Genomic DNA, 18,851 nt, shown 5'->3' with positions numbered 1-18,851 from the left:
GGGCATACCTTTCTTTTTCTCTCTTGCCTTTCGCTTCCCTCCTTTTTTCAGCCATTCTGTTTTCATGCATTTCTTTTTCTTTGGGATGGTTTTAGTTGCTACCTCTTGTACAATGTTGTGAACCTCTGTCTATAGTTCTTCAGGCACGCTGTCTATCAGATTTAATTCCTTAAATCTCTTTGTCACCTCTACTGTATATTCAACAGGGATATGATTTAGTTCATACCTGAGTGGCCTAGTGCTTTTCCCTACTTTTTTCAGTTTAAGCCTAAATTTTGCAATGAGAAGCTCATGGTCTGAGCTACAGTCAGCTTCTGGTCTTGTTTTTCCTGACTGTATAGAGATTCTCCATTTTGGCTGCAGAGCACATACTCAATCTGATTTCCATGTTGACCATCTGGTAATGTCCATGTGTAGAGCTGTCTCTTGGGTTGTTGGAAAAGAGTGTTTGCTATGACCATCGTATTCTCTTGACAAAATTCTATCATCCTGTGCCCTGCTTCATTTTGTACTCCAAGGCCAAACTTGCCTGTTATTCTGGTTATCTTTTGGCTTCCTACTTTAGCATTCCAATCCCCCATAATGATTAGGACATCATTTTTTGGTGTTAGTTCTATAAGGTGCTGTAGGGCTTCGTAGAACTGGTCAATTTCATCCTCTTCAGCACCAGTGGTTGGGGCACAGACTTGGTCTACTGTGATATTGAATGGTTTACCTTGGATTCGAACTGAGATCATTCTGTCATTTTGGGGATTGTATCCCAGTATTTCTTTTCCTACTCTTTTATTGACTATGAAGGCTACTCCATTTCTTCTGAGGGATTCTTGCCTGCAGTAGTATACCTGATGGTCATCTGAAATAAATTCACCCATTCCTGTCCATTTTAGTTCTCTGATTCCTAAGATGTCGATGTTCAGTCTTGTCATCTCTTGTTTGACCATGTCCAGCTTTCCTTGATTAATGGATCTTACATTCCAGGTTCCTATGGAGAAAAAATCTTTACAGCATCAGACTTTCATTTCACCACCAGATACATCCACAGCTGAGCGTCCTTTCGGCTTTGGCCCAGTTGCTTTATTCTTTCTGGCACTACTAGTACTAGCCCTCTGCTCTTCCCCAGTAGCATATTGGACACCTTCCGACCTGAGGGGCTCATTTTCCAGTGTGATATCTTTTTTTCCTTTTGGTACTGTCCATGGGGTTTTCATGGCAAAGATACTGGAGTGGTTTGCCATTTCCTTCTCCAGTGGATCACGTTTTGTCAGAACTCTCTGCTATGACCTGTCCATCTTGGGTGGCCCTGCACGGCATAGCTCATAGCTTCATTGAATTACGCAAGCCCCTTCGCCACGACAAGGCAGTAATCCATGAAGGGGTAGTACACAGTAGCCATGGAGAAAAGGCTGTGTATGATGGGTTTTCATAAGCATGTGCCATCATATACATAGGTTAGTTTTCAGCAATTATTGATATGGTGAGGTTTTTGCACAAGGACTAAAATGGAATCCTGCATGTGAAAGTAACTGCTTCTAACTGACTTGTGAGGTTTCTAAGTGTTTTGCAAGCAACCAGCAGCTACTAAAGGGGCCATATCAGCAGGGACAAATGAATCTGACCATCTAATGAGAATCATCTATCAGTGGATTCAGGTTAGTCGTATAGATGCTGACAATACTTCCTCAAGCACTAGTGAAATTGCAGGTGTTAAATCAATATTCTTTGCTATTCAGTAACATGATGCCCAAGAGGAATAATGTAAGTGGTCCTTTTTCCTGTTCCTCCTGGAGTGATTGCTTTCAGAAGGCATCTCTGGTAACATTTCAAGCTTGAAAGCTGTGAATAGCCACAAAGGTTCCTAAATCATTCAAATAGCCTCTTGAGTACAACATTGGAAGCTTTCTAAAGCTACACAAAATTACAGCAGCCCTTTGAAAAATCTAATACGCTTAAGTATATCAGTCTCTCAAGTATATCCTTTGACCTTCTTGCTTTAATTCAACAAGGTTCAGTTTAAGCAGCTGAAATAGGGGTACAGAAATTCTGAGAGAGTTACATGTATCCTTCAACACAGAATGGCAACCGTATCTTAACTTCTGGTTTCTTCTTTTCCCTATCATATCATTCTACATACCATGTTTTCCCGAAAATAAGACCCAAACAAAAAATAAGCCCAGCGTGATTTTTCAGGATGCTTGTAATATAAGCCCTACCCCAAAAATAAACCCGTTAAAATTGTCAGCCAGATGGACCCATTTAGTACGTCTGTTGCAACACATGATGGAAGTATTGAATTATAAAATAATATTAATATTTAATTAAATATAAATAAATAATATTATTGACATTAATACTTAAAATAAATAATATAAATTACAATTAAGGTAAAGGTAAAGGTTCCCCCGCACATGCGTGTTAGTCGTTTCCAACTCTAGGGGCTGGTGCTCATCTCCGTTTCAAAGCTGAAGAGCCAGCGCTTGTCCAAGGACGTCTCCGTGGTCATGTGGCCAGCATGACTAGATGCCAAAGGCGCACGGAATGCTGTTACCTTCCCAACGTAGTGGTGCCTCTTTTTCTACTTGCATTTTTACGTGCTTTCGAACTGCTAGGTTGGCAGAAGCTGGGACGAGTAACAGGTGCTCACTCTGCTACATTGCACTCGGGATTCGACCAGCCAAACTGCCAATCTTCTGATCAACAAGCTCAGCATCCTAACCTACTGAGCCACCGCATCCCTAAATTATAATAAAGTATTTGTAAATATCCTAGCAGACATCTCTGGACGAGAGTAAAAGCCTATGTAAACTGATGAACTCGAGACTTACTGCCAAATGACCAGAGTACAGACACAACACATGAATAATATGCACACTTGATAAGAAATGGACGTGTTTCTTTTTAAAAATATATATTTTATTGTTTTTTAACATAAACACCTTGATATTTGGTAAACAGGGTGTTGTCTGGGTTTATATTTACAAAGTAATCACTAACAGTAAGTTTCTATATTTCAAAAGCCACATAATAGCTTTGATTGATTTTCTCTTCTTCCAAAAATATTCTCTTTGCAACCTTAAATTAATACAATTCTTATTAATTCGATAGGTAAAAATTAAATATAAAGATTTTTCTAAAATTTCTACCAATAATAATCACATCAATATCATGCTTCTTTTCTATCTGGTCATTTTGGTTACCTCATCATAAATCCTGTTTACAATTCTTGTTTAAATTTATTTTCCTACAATGTTCAAAACATTTCTACTGGTTAAAATTTTCCCAGAATTAGTTACCTTAAAGTATTTAAATCTATTTTTATGTCTTAAAAAATAAGTGAGAAAAAGACACAAAAGAAAGACATAGAAAAAGAAAAGATGCGAGAGAAGAAAAAGAAAAAAAGAAAAAAAGGAGAAAAAAGGAGAAAAAATAAGAAGATAATATACTGCTTAAAATACATATTCCTCTTGAACTAGTATACACTTATTTCCAATTTTTTTCAGTTCTCTTCACCCACAATTAAATCCAATCATCTAATCTTTTAACTCTAAAACATTTTTCCCATTTTTAGTTATCCACTGGAATTTTCTTAAAATAAATTACATTTAAATATCTAAAACATTTCTTTTATGTTGATCATCCCACATATTTTTATAGTTCTCATATCAAAGAACAAAAGAAAAAAAGAAAAGAAAAAAATACTGTCTTACTTGGAGGGTTCATCCATCTTAAACTAAAATCTATTTCTTCAGCCATATTCAAACAAGTGTTTAATTTTTAAATATTCCTCTAATAGACCCCATCATCTAATTCCTCAATTCTCACTTTAGCCCTCTTCTTTTGCCAAGCATCTTTCCAATCAATATATTTTGTTGCATCAAAGAGTCTTTCCATAATCTTGTAAATGTTGTTGTACATATAGTAGGCAAATCAATCATCATGTCTTTGTAAAAAGATTTTGCCCCTTCATATTCATTGAAGATTTCTCTCATCACCCCTTTGTCTCCCATTTCTTGTGGTACTCCCCAACAGCTCAGCAATCCATTTTGTCAAATCTTTTTCTTTATCCTCAAATTTACTTTGTGGTCTTAGAGTACAAGTTATCTTTTCCATGTTCAATGTTTCTTGTAAGTCATTCTCCACTTGAGTCTCCACTAGCTTATATTCAGTTGTCTTAGTGGTGGGATTCAGCCGGTTCACACCACTTCGGCAGAACCAGTAGCTAATTTTTTGTTGCCCAGGCCCAGAATGGACTTCCAGAAATGGCATGCAAACAGAGGACCAGTTGTTCACATATTTGAATCCCACCACTGAGTTGTCTGATTTACATGATCTCTCTCTCTTTTTTGTTTTCTGATCATTTGATTGTTGTAACGTTAAATTGAGAATGCATTCATTTAAATTTTCAAATTCATTTTTAATTTCCTCATGGTTTGAAGTTAATATCATTTGCATTTGTTGTAACAGAATATACATTTTCTCCTGGTATTTATTTTTTTCTTGGTATGTTCTTTCTGCAGATCTCTGATGCTCCATAATGACCAAAAATCCTTTCTCTGCCAATCACTTTAAAGTCGCAATTTAAAAAGTATTTATAATCCAGGAAGGTCAATTTTTTCTAAGTTTTATAGTACTCACTTTGTAGTTAGTCCACAATGTTTTCTTTTCTTTTGTTACAGCTGCTCTTTGTTTAATCAAAGCCCTGAAGGTCAGGACAACAGTCTTTTCTTTCTGGACTGTACATTTAGGGCAGTATTTTCATCCACCACTAGATGTCAGCACCAGTCCATCTTTCAATTTTCTGTATTTCTTTCCCATAAACTTGCTGCTTCCGTTTAGAGAGGAGGGTGGAACAAAGCCCCCCCCCTTCAATTTCAGAGGATTTTTACTTCTGGGTTTTGTTTTTTTCTCAGGAAATCAGTCAGGAGAAGAGATAAAATCAATATTCTTACCCAGTTCAGTTATGCTGTTTACAATCACACTTAGTTTAGTGCTTTTTGGCTTCAGCTGCATGTAGCTTGGGCTAGATTCACGAATGATGCTAGCCTTTCTTCTGTTGGTTTTTGGAAAGCTTTCCCCAGATGTCCAGACCAACCACCATCTCCCCAGTATCGGCGGGGCTTGCCTCCTTCCTTGCCACCTTTCTGGGGCGGCTTTGGGCCCATTTAGGGTCTACAAACAGAGAGAAATCAGCCTTAGGGATCAGATTGTCTCGATCCCTTGGCTGTCACACTAGCTGCACAGAACCGGAAGTCTTGAATGGATGTGTTTCATAATTCAATACATCATGTGATGTAACAGATGTATATAATGCACTTGTGTGAAATAAAGAAATGTTTTCTGAATTTTGGTTTCTGCAATTTTTGTTGCTTTTTGTGGACCATCATTCTTAATTGTCAACATTTTTGTTGCCACTCCTGTCTCATAATTCTTCAATTAACACTTAATTTAATGCAGGCATGTCAAACACAAGGCCTGCGGGTCAGATCTGGCACCCAATGGGCCCATATCTGGCCTGTGGGCCTGCCCCAGAGATAGAATGGGACCAGCCCTTGCCATCCCAGCCCGAGGCCAACCCAGCCAGGCTCCCCCCAGGAATGTACACAGGAGGAGATGAGTGTGCAGGGGCCAATGGTGCCTCTTGAGGACAGGGGAACTCCATTCTTCCCATTCGCCAAGGCCATTGCAAGTGGGGCAGCAGGTGGGAGGCTCATTCTGTGTGTCATGAAGCTGGAGGATGAGGTTGGATGGTGGGTGCCAAGTGCACAGAGGCTGAAGTGTGGTGCCACCCCTGCCCCACTACCTGCCTTGCCTCACCTCACAGCAACAGCAGCAGGTGGAGGCAAAGGCATGTGAGGCACATGATTAATGCAACATGTGGCTGTGTGATTCATCATGCCTGCAAGCAACCAAAAACTAGATGGTGGGACAGAGTAGGTGAGTGACATGTAGCATGTCTGGCAGGCTGGATCACATGCCTCCTCCCTGTGCGTCTGCCTTTGCCTGCTGCTTGGAGGGCTGGGGTGGCGGTTGCAGTATTCGGACTCACTTGTGCTGCACAGGCTGTGCACACCTTGCAACCCAAATCCACCAGTCAAGATCCCCATGTGCTTGCTGCCTCCTCTGCACATACCTGGTGGGGTACCCAGCTAGGTTGGCCAGGGCAGTAGAGGCTGGTCTCTCACCATCTTTGGGGCAGCTCCATGGGACAGATATGGGCCCATCCAGCCCGCAGGCCTTGTTTTGACATTTCTGAAAACTGTTTGGCTAGTTGCCCTATCTGTGCATCAGCCAAAAGGAGTTGTGAGAAGTTGCTCACTCAAAACACTGAATTTCCTGAGCTTTATGGTAGCTATATTAAAGAGGAAATCTCTATGGACTTTATAATATAGCTACCATAAAGCTCAGGAAATACAGTGATTTGGATAATAACTTATCTTTTCTTAAAACAGTAATATATACATACACATAAATAGTAAGAGAAAGTAGAATAAAATACAATTATTTTGGAAAGTCATTTATTAAATATTCTCCATAATATATACTGTGTGTGTATGTATATATATATATATATATATATATATATATATATATATATATATATATATATATATATATATATATATATATATATATATATGTATATATATATATATATATATATATATATATACTGTATATATATATATATATATAATTCTATAAAAAATAATACATACATACACACACAAAACAAAAATAGAGAGAGAGAAGAGAGAAGACAGAAATTTCATGGAAGAGGAATGTACTCAAGAAAACTGCCATTCATGACTAGTCTAGTAAATTGTTAGTTTATGGACAGTAGGTTCACTGCATTGAATAACATAAAAACAATTTTGACAAATGTCATTAGATTTGGCGTACAGGTCTATCAGTGTTTGAGAGAAAAGCAGGAAAATAATGCAACTAGATTCATTGGGCTCTCAAAGTATATGTTTATTTCCAATTTCTGAAGAAGAATATATGCAGCCACTATTCTTAAAAATAGCATATTTTTTGACTGAGATAGAACATTTATAATAGTTCTGAAATTAAAAATTTTTCGCCTGATGACTATTCTGACAAATTTTCTACCTTATTTTAGTTATTTTATGTTTTGAAATAAATGGGTACTATTTTCGGTCTCATAATATACAGTACATATTTCTTCTTTTTGGACATTTAATACTTTTTCAAAATACATTTTGAAATGAATATGAAACCCAATTTAATATTTTCCATAAATAAATGTCTTCATATGCACTACACGCAGACTCTCAAAACCATGTCATAACAGGAGAATTTACTGCAGTAAGAAAATATTCAACCATAAATATCACATAATTCAATGGAGAATGGTTATCAGCTGGTCAAGTGTAATGCCTGCATCTCATCTAGTACATTTCTGATGGATTCTACACAAACTTTTCCTCTGTGATCTTTCAGGCAGGCCTGCCTCCACACTTCATCAAAGCTTTCATCTGAAAGTTTCACACCAATGTTGCGCAAAATGTCTGCAATCTGTGAAATAACATATAATATTGTTAGTTCTTGGAATTTTCACATGCATGTACATATACAGAATCACTCATATATGTCTCCCTAGTCCTAGTCCAGCACTATCTCAAAAGTAGACAAAAAGTGGAGCTTTCTTGGATCATTTTACAGTATATCTAAGCTGATAGCCATGGAATAGTTGAGACTCTACACTGAAAGCCGAACATGCCAACTGTCAGAAAAAACAAAATCATGCATTCAATTTATTTATTTATCTACTGTACTTAGTTATTTGGCCACTTGAAATACTAATGACTCTAAATAGTGTACATACTGGTCATCCATAAATCAGATTAAAAATATAAATGTCAAACTATCTCAGCATACAAGTAATCCTCAACGTACAAATGTAATGGGATCTGGCCACTTTGGTCATATTTATTTATTTATTGATGGGATTTATATCCCGCCCTATCTCCCGAAGGACTCAGGGCGGCTAACAACAAAACATATAATAAGTACAGAAATCAAGATAAAAATGAAATTGAGAACATCAGTGCAATAAATTAAAATTAGAAAATTTTAAAAATGAATTAAAAATACTAAATATAAATTAATTAAAATGCCTGTCAGTCTAGGTCAGCCTGGTGGAACAGGTGTGTTTTGAGGCCGCGGCAAAAGGATTGGAGGTTTTGGGCCATCCGAAGCTCAGGGGGGAGCTGATTCCATAGGGTTGGCGCTCCCACAGAGAAGGCCCTCCCCCTGGGGGGTCGCCAGCCGACATTGCCTAGCTGACGGTACCCTGAGGAGGCCTTCTCTGTGTGAGCGTACTGGACGATGGGAATTTGTTCCCGGCAGCAGATGGTCCTGCAAGTATCCCAGACCTAAGCCATGTAGGGCTTTAAAGGTAAGTACCAGCACCTTAAATCTCACCCGGAGGGCAACTGGTAGCCAATGCAGCTCACGCAGGAGGGGTGTAATATGGGAGTATCGGGGAGCTCCCATCACAACCCGTGCAGCTGCATTCTGCACCAGCTGAAGCCTCCGGGTGGTCTTCAAGGGCAGCCCCATGTAGAGAGCATTACAGTAATCAATACGGGAGGTAACGAGTGCGTGGGTGACTGTACGTAGGGCATCTCGGTCCAAGAAGGGGCGCAATTGGTATATAAGACGAATCTGTGCAAATGCCCCCCTAGCCACGGCTCCAATGTGATCTTCAAAACTGAGTCGTGAATCTAGGAGGACGCCCAGATTGCGTGCTCTATCAATGGGAGGTAACATCTCTCCTCCTATAGTCAGAGATGGAACCTCTTGGACTAAACGAGATGACGGTATGTACAGCCACTCAGTCTTGGCCGGGTTGAGTCGAAGCCTGTTTTCTCCCATCCAAATCTGTACCGCTTCCAGACAACGGGACATCACATCGAGGGCATCACTGGGTTGGTTCGGGGTGGAGATGAATAGCTGGGTATCATCAGCATATTGATGATATTTCACCCCGAAGCTACGGATGATCTCTCCCAGCGGCTTCATATAGATGTTGAACAGGAGGGGCGAGAGCACCGAACCCTGAGGCACTCCACAATTAAGAGGCCTAGGGCTTGACCTCTGCCCTCCTGCCAAAACCGTCTGCGAACGGTCCGAGAGGTAGGAGGAGAACCACCGCAGAACGGTGCCTCCCACTCCCAGCCCCCCAAGACGACGCAGTAAGATACCATGGTCGATGGTATCAAAAGCCGCTGATAGATCTAATAGGACCAGGACAGAGGAATAACCTCTATCTCGGGCCCGCCAGAGATCATTCACCAGCGCGACCAATGCCGTCTCCGTGCTGTGCCCTGGTCTGAAACCCGATTGGTACGGATCTAGATATTCAGCTTCCTCCAGGTTCAAAGGGAGCTGTCGTGCCACCACGCTCTCAACGACCTTCGCAAGGAAGCGAAGGTTGGAGACAGGACGGAAGTTGTTTAAAACAGCTGGGTCCAGTGCCGGTTTCTTGAGGAGGGGCCTTACCACCGCCTCTTTCAAGGCAGTAGGGAAGTACCCTTCACTCAGTGAGGCATTGATAACTGCTAGGAGCCAGCCTCGTGTAACCTCCCGAGATGCATAGACTAGCCAGGAGGGACACGGGTCCAACAAACATGTGGCGGCACTTAGTTTCCCCATGATCTTGTCCACTTCATCCGGAGTCACAGGATCGAACTCTTCCCAAATGTACTCGGCCAACTTCATCGTTTTCCTCTCGTTAGATACTGCCCAGTCAGAGTCCAGACCAGCCCGAATCTGAGCAATTTTGTCCACCAGATATTTACTAAATTCCTCAGCCCGTCTATGTAGGGGGTCCTCTCCCGTCTCTTGACTTAAAAGGGAGCGGACCACTCTAAATAGGGCGGCCGGGCGATTATCTGCGGACGCAATGAGGGTGGTGAAGTAGGCGCGCTTTGCCACCCTCATTGCCACAAGATAGGATCTAGAAAAGGATCTTAACTGTGTTCGGTCAGACTCAGACCGACTGGTTCTCCAAATGCTCTCTAGGCCCCTTCTCTGGCGCTTCATCTCCCGCAGGTCCTTGGAGAACCAAGGAGCGAGTCAGGACTTGCGCCGGGTCAGAGGCCGCAAAGGGACAACACGGTCGAGCGCCTCCGAAGCAGCCTGTTGCCAGGCATTAACTAAGGACTCGACCGGGTTGTGGGAGAGGGAGGTGGGAATCGGTCCAAGCGCCATCTGGAATTTATCTGGGTCCATCAGGTGCCTGGGGCGGAACCACCTGGTTGGTTCCGCCTCCTGACAGCGGGGGGTGACGTGACGGAGGCCCAACCGCAGGAGGTAGTGGTCTGTCCATGAAAGGGGTTGCGATGTTGGAGTAACCCCACCCAGTCCATTTAGCCACTGCCCAGAGACAAAAATAAGATCAGGCATGTTTCCTCCCTCGTGAGTTGGGTCCTGAGTAATTTGAGTCAGGTCCATGGCCGTCATGGAGGCCATGAACTCTCGGGCCACTTCTGATGCATATGTTGTAACAGTCATAAAATGGTTCAGTCACATGACCAATTCAATTTTATGACCTTTTGTATTAATTATTTCCCCTTCATGGATTACTGCCTTGTCGTGGCGAAGGGGCTTGCGTAATTCAATGAAGCTATGAGCTATGCCGTGCAGGGCCACCCAAGATGGACAGGTCATAGCCGAGAGTTCTGACAAAACGTGATCCACTGGAGAAGGAAATGGCAACCCACTCCAGTATCTTTGCCATGAAAACCCTATGGACAGTACCAAAAGGCAAAACGATATGACGCTGGAAGATGAGCCCCTCAGGTCGGAAGGCGTCCAGTATGCTACTGGGGAAGAGCAGAGGGCTAGTACTAGTAGCGCCAGAAAGAATGAAGCGACTGGGCCAAAGCCGAAAGGACGCTCAGCTGTGGATATGTCTGGTGGTGAAAGGAAAGTCCGATGCTGTAAAGATTTTTTCTCCATAGGAACCTGGAATGTAAGATCCATGAATCAAGGCAAGCTGGACGTGGTCAAACAAGAGATGACAAGACTGAACATCGACATCTTAGGTATCAGCGAACTAAAATGGACAGGAATGGGTGAATTTAATTCAGATGACCATCAGGTATACTACTGCGGGCAAGAATCCCTCAGAAGAAATGGAGTAGCCTTCATAGTCAATAAAAGAGTAGGAAAAGCAATACTGGGATACAATCCTCAAAATGACAGAATGATCTCAGTTCGAATCCAAGGCAAACCATTCAATATCACAGTAGTCCAAGTCTATGCCCCAACCACCGGTGCTGAAGAGGATGAAATTGACCGGTTCTATGAAGCCCTACAGCACCTTATAGAACTAACACCAAAAAATGATGTCCTTATCATCATGGGGGATTGGAATGCTAAAGTAGGAAGCCAAAAGATAACCGGAATAACAGGCAAGTTTGGCCTTGGAGTACAAAATGAAGCAGGGCACAGGCTGATAGAATTTTGTCAAGAGAATACGATGGTCATAGCAAACACTCTTTTCCAACAACCCAAGAGACGGCTCTACACATGGACATCACCAGACGGTCAACACAGAAATCAGATTGACTATATGCTCTGCAGCCAAAGATGGAGAAGCTCTATACAGTCAGTAAAAACAAGACCAGGAGCTGACTGTGGCTCAGACCATGAGCTTCTTGTTGCAAAGTTTAGGCTTAAACTGAAGAAAGTAGGGAAAAGCACCAGGCCAGTCAGGTATGAATTAAATCATATCCCCGTTGAATATACAGTAGAGGTGACAAATAGATTTAAGGAATTAGATCTGATAGACAGGGTGCCTGAAGAACTATGGACAGAGGTTCGCAACATTGTACAAGAGGTAGCAACCAAAACCATCCCAAAGAAAAAGAAATGCAAGAAAGCAAAATGGCTGTCTGAGGAAGCTTTGCAAATAGCTGAGGAAAGGAGGGAAGCAAAAGGCAAGGGAGAAAAAGAAAGATACGCCCAATTGAATGCAGAATTCCAGAGAATAGCTAGAAGAGATAAGAATGCCTTCTTAAATGAACAGTGCAAAGAAATAGAAGAAAACAATAGAATAGGGAGGACCAGAGATCTTTTCAAGAAAATTGGAGAGATGAAGGGAACGTTTAATGCAAAAATGGGCATGATAAAGGACCAAAATGGCAGGGACCTAACAGAGGCAGAAGAGATTAAGAAGAGATGGCAAAATTACACAGAAGAACTATACAAGAATGAGCTTAACGTCCCTGATAATCACAATGAGGTGGTCACTGACCTCGAGCCAGACATCCTAGAATGTGAAGTGAAGTGGGCCTTAGAAAAGCTGAGCAACAACAAAGCTAGTGGAGGTGACAGTATTCCAGCTGAGCTATTCAAAATCTTAAAAGACGATGCAGTAAAAGTGCTACACTCAATTTGCCAGCAAATTTGGAAAACTCAACAGTGGCCACAGGATTGGAAAAGATCAGTTTACATTCCAATTCCAAAGAAAGGCAGTGCCAAAGAATGTTCAAACTATCGCACCATTGCACTCATTTCTCATGCTAGTAAAGTTATGCTTAAAATCCTACAAGCTAGATTCCAGCAGTATGTGGATCGAGAACTACCAGAAGTACAGGCAGGATTTCGAAGAGGCAGAGGAACTAGAGATCAAATAGCCAACATACGCTGGATCATGGAGAAAGCTAGAGAGTTCCAGAAAAACATCTACTTCTGCTTCATTGACTATGCTAAAGCCTTTGATTGTGTGGATCATAACAAACTGTGGCAAGTTCTTAAAGAGATGGGAGTACCAGAACATCTTATTTGTCTCTTGAGAAACCTATATGCGGGCCAAGAAGCAACAGTGAGAACTGGACACGGAACCACTGATTGGTTCCAAATTGGGAAAGGTGTCCGGCAAGGCTGTATACTGTCGCCTTGCCTATTTAACTTATATGCAGAGCACATCATGAGAAAGGCAGGGCTAGAGGAGTCAAAAGTTGGAATTAAGATTGCTGGAAGAAATATCAACAACCTAAGATATGCAGATGATACCACTCTAATGGCAGAAAGTGAAGAGGAACTGAAGAGTCTCTTGTTGCGAGTGAAGAAGGAGAGTGCAAAAGTTGGGTTGAAACTAAACATTAAGAAAACCAAGATCATGGCATCCGGCCCTCTCAATTCCTGGCAAATAGATGGGGAAGAAATGGAGGTAGTGACAGATTTTATTTTCCTGGGCTCCAAGATCACTGCAGATGGGGACTGTAGTCAAGAAATTAAAAGACGCTTGCTCCTCGGGAGGAAAGCCATGGCAAATCTAGACAGCACACTAAAAAGCAGAGACATCACCCTGTCAACAAAAGTGCGTATAGTCAAGGCTATGGTCTTCCCAGTTGCAATGTATGGCAGTGAAAGTTGGACCATAAGAAAGGCTGAGCGCAAAAGAATTGAGGCCTTTGAACTCTGGTGCTGGAGAAGACTCCTGCGAGTCCCTTGGACTGCAAGGCGATCAAACTGGTCAGTCCTAGAGGAGATCAACCCTGACTGCTCTTTAGAAGGCCAGATCCTGAAGCTAAAACTCAAATACTTTGGCCACCTAATGAGGAGGAAGGACTCACTGGAGAAGAGCCTAATGCTGGGAAAGATTGAGGGCAATAGAAGAAGGGGACGACAGAGAATGAGGTGGCTGGATGGAGTCACTGAAGCAGTAGGCGTGAGCTTAAATGGACTCCAGAAGATGGTAGAGGACAGGAAAGCCTGGAGGAACATTGTCCATAGGGTCGCGATGGGTCGGACACGACTTCGCAACTAACAACAACAACAACAACAATTAATTATTTAGAGAACCGCTATGATCATTAAGCAAATATTATGGTCATTACATGAACTAATGGTTTGTTATGGATATGGTTTTACTGAAATGTGAAAGTAAGTTCTGTCATAGGTTGTTAAAAAGCAGGGTTAAGTGACCGTGGGGCACTGCAATAGGCAGTAAATGTAGCTCTGTTGCTGAGCATCCAAAATTTAATCATGTGACTGCTGAGAGAGCCCAACAATAAGAATTTTGAATCTGGGTCATAAATCCCCTTTTTCAGATCAGTCGTAACTTTGAATGGTTACCAAGTGACATTGTAAGTCAAGGAGTATCCATATACCAAATAAATATGGAACTTCACTTACTATACCAAAACCCAGAATCTTATGTCAGAAGAAAAAATATTACAAAACCCAATTTCCAAGAATCTATTAAAAACATTAGGTAAGATTAGCTAGCTTCCATACACCATACAGGTATAGTCAGATTTCCCTCATCTCCACCCTCTTCTATGAAAAAGAACTTGGTGCTCCCCCTGCTGATTGATCAGAAAGAAGCATTTTCTAGTTTCTATTATTAACTAGAGCAGTGTTTCTCAACCTTGGCAATTTAAGATATGTGGATTTCAATTCCCAGAATTGACAGCTATGTTAAACTTACAAGATTGAAAAATACTGGCCTATAGAACTAAAAATAGGTAAACCCAAGGAAGAAAATTTAGGATAAGAAGAAGCAAAATCTGGCCCTATACATCAGGGGTTATTTTCAGTTCTTCAGTTGTCTGTAGAGATTCTCAGTCATTCGGGCCATAGTTGTCTCAAATGTGCTTTTTCAAAAAGCAACTGGATTGTTGTTCTTTTCTTGAGGAAGAAGAACAAGAAGCTTCATCAGTTGTGATGGGGGGGGGAATGGAATGATAAGTATTGACAATTTGAGACTGGATGGTGGGGGAATGGAAGGCTAGATTTTGACTGGATGGTGGAAAGGGGGAAATGGAAGGATTGTATTTCTTTGCAGTCCTCTGGTCATTAGCACTCTCACTGAGAGCTCTTTAGACCACTTGGTTTATCTTTGCCCTCAGGGTCACCTGAATCAGAGTACAAAGGATTCTGGAATCTTCCTGGAATTCTGCAAGGGCTGCATTGTAGACTGAAGAGAGGTGATGTCTTATTTCTCCTCTATTGAGAGAGGGCTGCTCAATGTTAATATAAGTGGCCTCTTTTACCCCTCTTTCAAAATCCACATTTTGGATTGAGAAGCCCATCCAGTCAGAAACTATCCTTCTATCCCTCTCCATCCAATCTCAACTGTTAGTATCTATCCTTACATCCCCTCCTCTGCCCCGCCATCAGAACTGATGAAGCTTCTTGAATGAAAAGTGAAACGTTCTGTTCTTCTTCCTCAAGAAAAAAACCGTCCAGTTGCCTTTTGAAAAAGCACCTTTCAGATAGTTCTTCAGTTATTTTTCCATTTGCATTGTGATTAATACATTAAATCTGCAGCTGAGGACTTTTTTTAGTGTGAAACCTTTTTTGTTAAAAAAGTTGTACTCAAGATTGGTACAAGATGATTATCAGACATTTTTAACAGAAATGTTACCTACATTCTTCTTGATAAGATAAATTATGCTATATGTTTGAGATATAACTACCTCTTCCTTTGATCTTATCCTGAAGAAGTCTTTCTCATAAACCCCTTTATTACTACTGACAGAGGGGTATAACAGTGCATACATAGTTGCTTGATCTCCATAATTAGTGGTGTCACTGATACGGCGAAAACGAGGAGCCGGAATATCTGAACGAATGGTTGGAATACCATATAGGGGGTAAACTGTGTGAAAACATATTTTAAAAAGACAAGAGAAAAGCATTATGGTGCAGTTAGGAATAACAGAACTAGATTAAAGCATATCCTTTTAAAAACTCCTTTTCCGTGCCAGGTTTTTTGAAACCCATTGAAGATAATATAAATAGCTTCTCTTTTTATTTTTGTATGATTTTACATTTTTTGTTATGCAATGTCTATCTACAACTGGAAATAGGAATGTCAGTGACAGTCAGTAGTTTCAAAATGTAAGAACAACAACTTTACACATAAAAAGAAGTGGTGCTTCAATCACTGGGTCAAGCCCACAATTTTACAGTACCATAGATAGACACCTCTAATTAGAGGCATAACTAAACAAGCAGTACTGAAAAAACAAAGTTCTCAAAATACACTGATCTTGGTAGGAGGGAACAACTCTACTACCTAGTAGAACAACTCTACTACTTAGTTAGAGTCCTCCAATATTATCAAGGCCCCTTTGAAAGATGGAATATCAGTGATCTTCCTATTTTTGTTTTTCATTAAAAATATTTTCTCACTGTGAGCAAAGTAATTTATACCAGTTCAAAAGGCTGATCTAGGTCAGCAATGATGTGGACGATTAGGAAGGTTTTAGATCTAAAATCTCTCCCATCATTCCTATTGCTTTATCCCTGCCATTCCAGATGTCAGACACAGATAGCCTCAGAGGCTTATGGGGGAGGGAGATAGCTGACTGATGGAAAGGATATCTTATATCTGAAATTTGGGCCTTTGGATTTCCTCCACCAAAGAGAGGAGGTCAGAGGATAACATAGAACTACCATCTTAATGTCCCTCTGAAATCAGAATTTTCATCATTCTTAAATTTTGCCTGGATCATGGACCATATTTGCAACCTACCCCAACTCATACTTATGCTATTAGTCTTTTTCCAGAAAATATGCATTTCAAATATTTGACCTAACTATGGTAGTATATAATTTTTGAACATTTTACTTTAATATTTTAAGGATAAACACATGCAATATTTGCTTACAAACATACTATGTGTCTCAGGGATACCCCAATTTCAGTCTACAATAAGCTTATGGAGATGACAATAGGACCCAAAGATGTTACAGAGAAATCAATGTGATGAAGGGTTTCCAGCATTCCCAGTAACAAACCATGATGCCTCAATAAATAGATTAGCAATTGCTCTCTTAAAAATCTTTAGAGATGAGAGATAAAAATCTCACTTAAGTTATGTTAGACTTATGGGGGTCAATTAAATACTGCTATTTGGATGGCAAACCATCAAAAAATCCCAAGCTATAAAATGGAAAGTTAACAAACAGTCTCAGATAGAAGGCAATGCAAAACCATTTACATTTTATTGTTGAACATTTTACTTTAATATTTTAAGGATAAACACATGCAATATTTGCTTACAAACATACTATGTGTCTCAGGGATACCCCAATTTCAGTCTACAATAAGCTTATGGAGATGACAATAGGACCCAAAGATGTTACAGAGAAATCAATGTGATGAAGGGTTTCCAGCATTCCCAGTAACAAACCATGATGCCTCAATAAATAGATTAGCAATTGCTCTCTTAAAAATCTTTAGAGATGAGAGATAAAAATCTCACTTAAGTTATGTTAGACTTATGGGGGTCAATTAAATACTGCTATTTGGATGGCAAACCATCAAAAAATCCCAAGCTATAAAATGGAAAGTTAACAAACAGTCTCAGATAGAAGGCAATGCAAAACCATTTACATTTTATTGTCAAGAAAAACAAGACAAAATTATTCATGGAATCAAGCCTGGTTTGAGGAAGTATGTATTTTAAAATAACAATATAACTATTATACAGATGCTATATTCTCTTTCAAAACAACTAAAGAAAGCAAAAGAGCAACAACAGATCTTTAGGAGACTGATTAATAAGTATGTTAATGATATATTCGAACATTTATAACCTGGTTGTAAAAGAATATATAGCTACTTTACATACATGATGAAGGAATGCCACCTACAACTGCGTTATATTGAGAAGAGGTTGTGCGATAATCAGAAAATACACGATCAGTTGGTCTTGACAGTGTTCTAGCTGTTTTTTCTAAACTTCCTGGTTCCATGGGTACAAGATCATCCTGCTTTAGCAGTGCATTTTCATTAACCTTAATTTCTGAATCATTTGCTGGAATAAGATCAAAAGGAGCTGGTTTTTTCCCTGTGAACAATGAATAAAAAGGAAAAAAAAGGTTACTTTTATGGAGTGACATAAAAACTATAAAATAGCACAAAAAGAGTAATTTTAGGAAGCTCTAAAATAAGTTCTAAGGCCATAAACAAGATACTTTTTTGAAATGAAGAAGTAATGGGGTTATGAACACTTAAATGTAAGGGTCCAGCGTCAACCATGTCAAAAGAAGAAGAAAAATACTGAAGTCACATATGGATACAAAAGTAGACCCGTTATTTATTAATTTAATTTATTAATTATTAATTATTAATTTAAATAATTTCAGAAATTTATATGGCTGCTATAATGCCTCGGGGAGGGGACCTACAATACAACGATCATACAGTACAGTAAAAGAACAATTCACCCAAACACCAGAGGGAAAGCAACCATTAAAAGTCAATCAAACATCCCACCCACATTAACCCAACACTTGGGGAAAGCAGGGCTTTTTTTTTTGAATGGAACCTTGTAGGATATGCAAGGCGGGTTGTATGACATGTGTGAGTTCCGGCACCTTTTTCTTTTACAAAAAAAGCACTGGGGGAAAGAATCAGATTTTCAGAACAATTTTGAATATGGCCAGGATGGAGGTCAAACCTATCTAATTGTCAGTCTAATTGTTAGGTGGTAATGGGACACCCCTAACTGCCAGGAAGGTAGTAGTACCCTCTGAATGCTAGAGTATCAGTGAATCCCTTCTCCTATATCAGACATGTCAAACACAAGGCCCGGGGGCCAGATCCAGCCTGCGAAATGGTTTCATGTGGCCTGCGAAGCCATCCTGGAAACAGTGAGGGAACGGTCCCTGCTGCCTTGGCCCTGGCCCAGAGACCCTCCTTCTGCCAGAGACCCCCAGATCTGTCCCACTCCTGCCCAGGCCCCCATAGGCACCCATGATGCCAATGATGTAGAGCTGGCCATGCCCACCCAGTAGGCCATACGCACTCCAGCTGCGCCCACCCAGTAGGCCATGCCCACCCTGGCCATACCCACCCGGCC

The 18,851-nt window shown here is 40.6% G+C and overlaps 1 protein-coding gene across 1 annotated transcript in view; it reads right to left on the bottom strand.

The window, feature by feature from the left end:
• Positions 1–7,334: 7,334 nt before the first annotated feature.
• Positions 7,335–18,851, bottom strand: part of EFHB (EF-hand domain family member B) — a gene marked incomplete at its 5' end in the record, with an annotated part of 29,782 nt that continues 18,265 nt past the window's right edge. The window contains 3 exons of the mRNA XM_081343942.1: positions 7,335–7,533; positions 15,456–15,637; positions 17,619–17,837. Of these exons, the coding sequence (XP_081200068.1) occupies positions 7,375–7,533; positions 15,456–15,637; positions 17,619–17,837 (560 nt within the window). The 3' untranslated portion in view covers positions 7,335–7,374. The remainder of the gene's footprint in view (positions 7,534–15,455; positions 15,638–17,618; positions 17,838–18,851) is intronic.

This window comes from Vipera berus, assembly GCF_964194415.1.
Source record: "Vipera berus genome assembly, chromosome: Z".
NCBI lineage: Eukaryota > Metazoa > Chordata > Lepidosauria > Squamata > Viperidae > Vipera > Vipera berus.
Note: the sequence above shows the minus strand (reverse complement) of the source record. Positions and strands in the feature narration are given on the sequence as shown.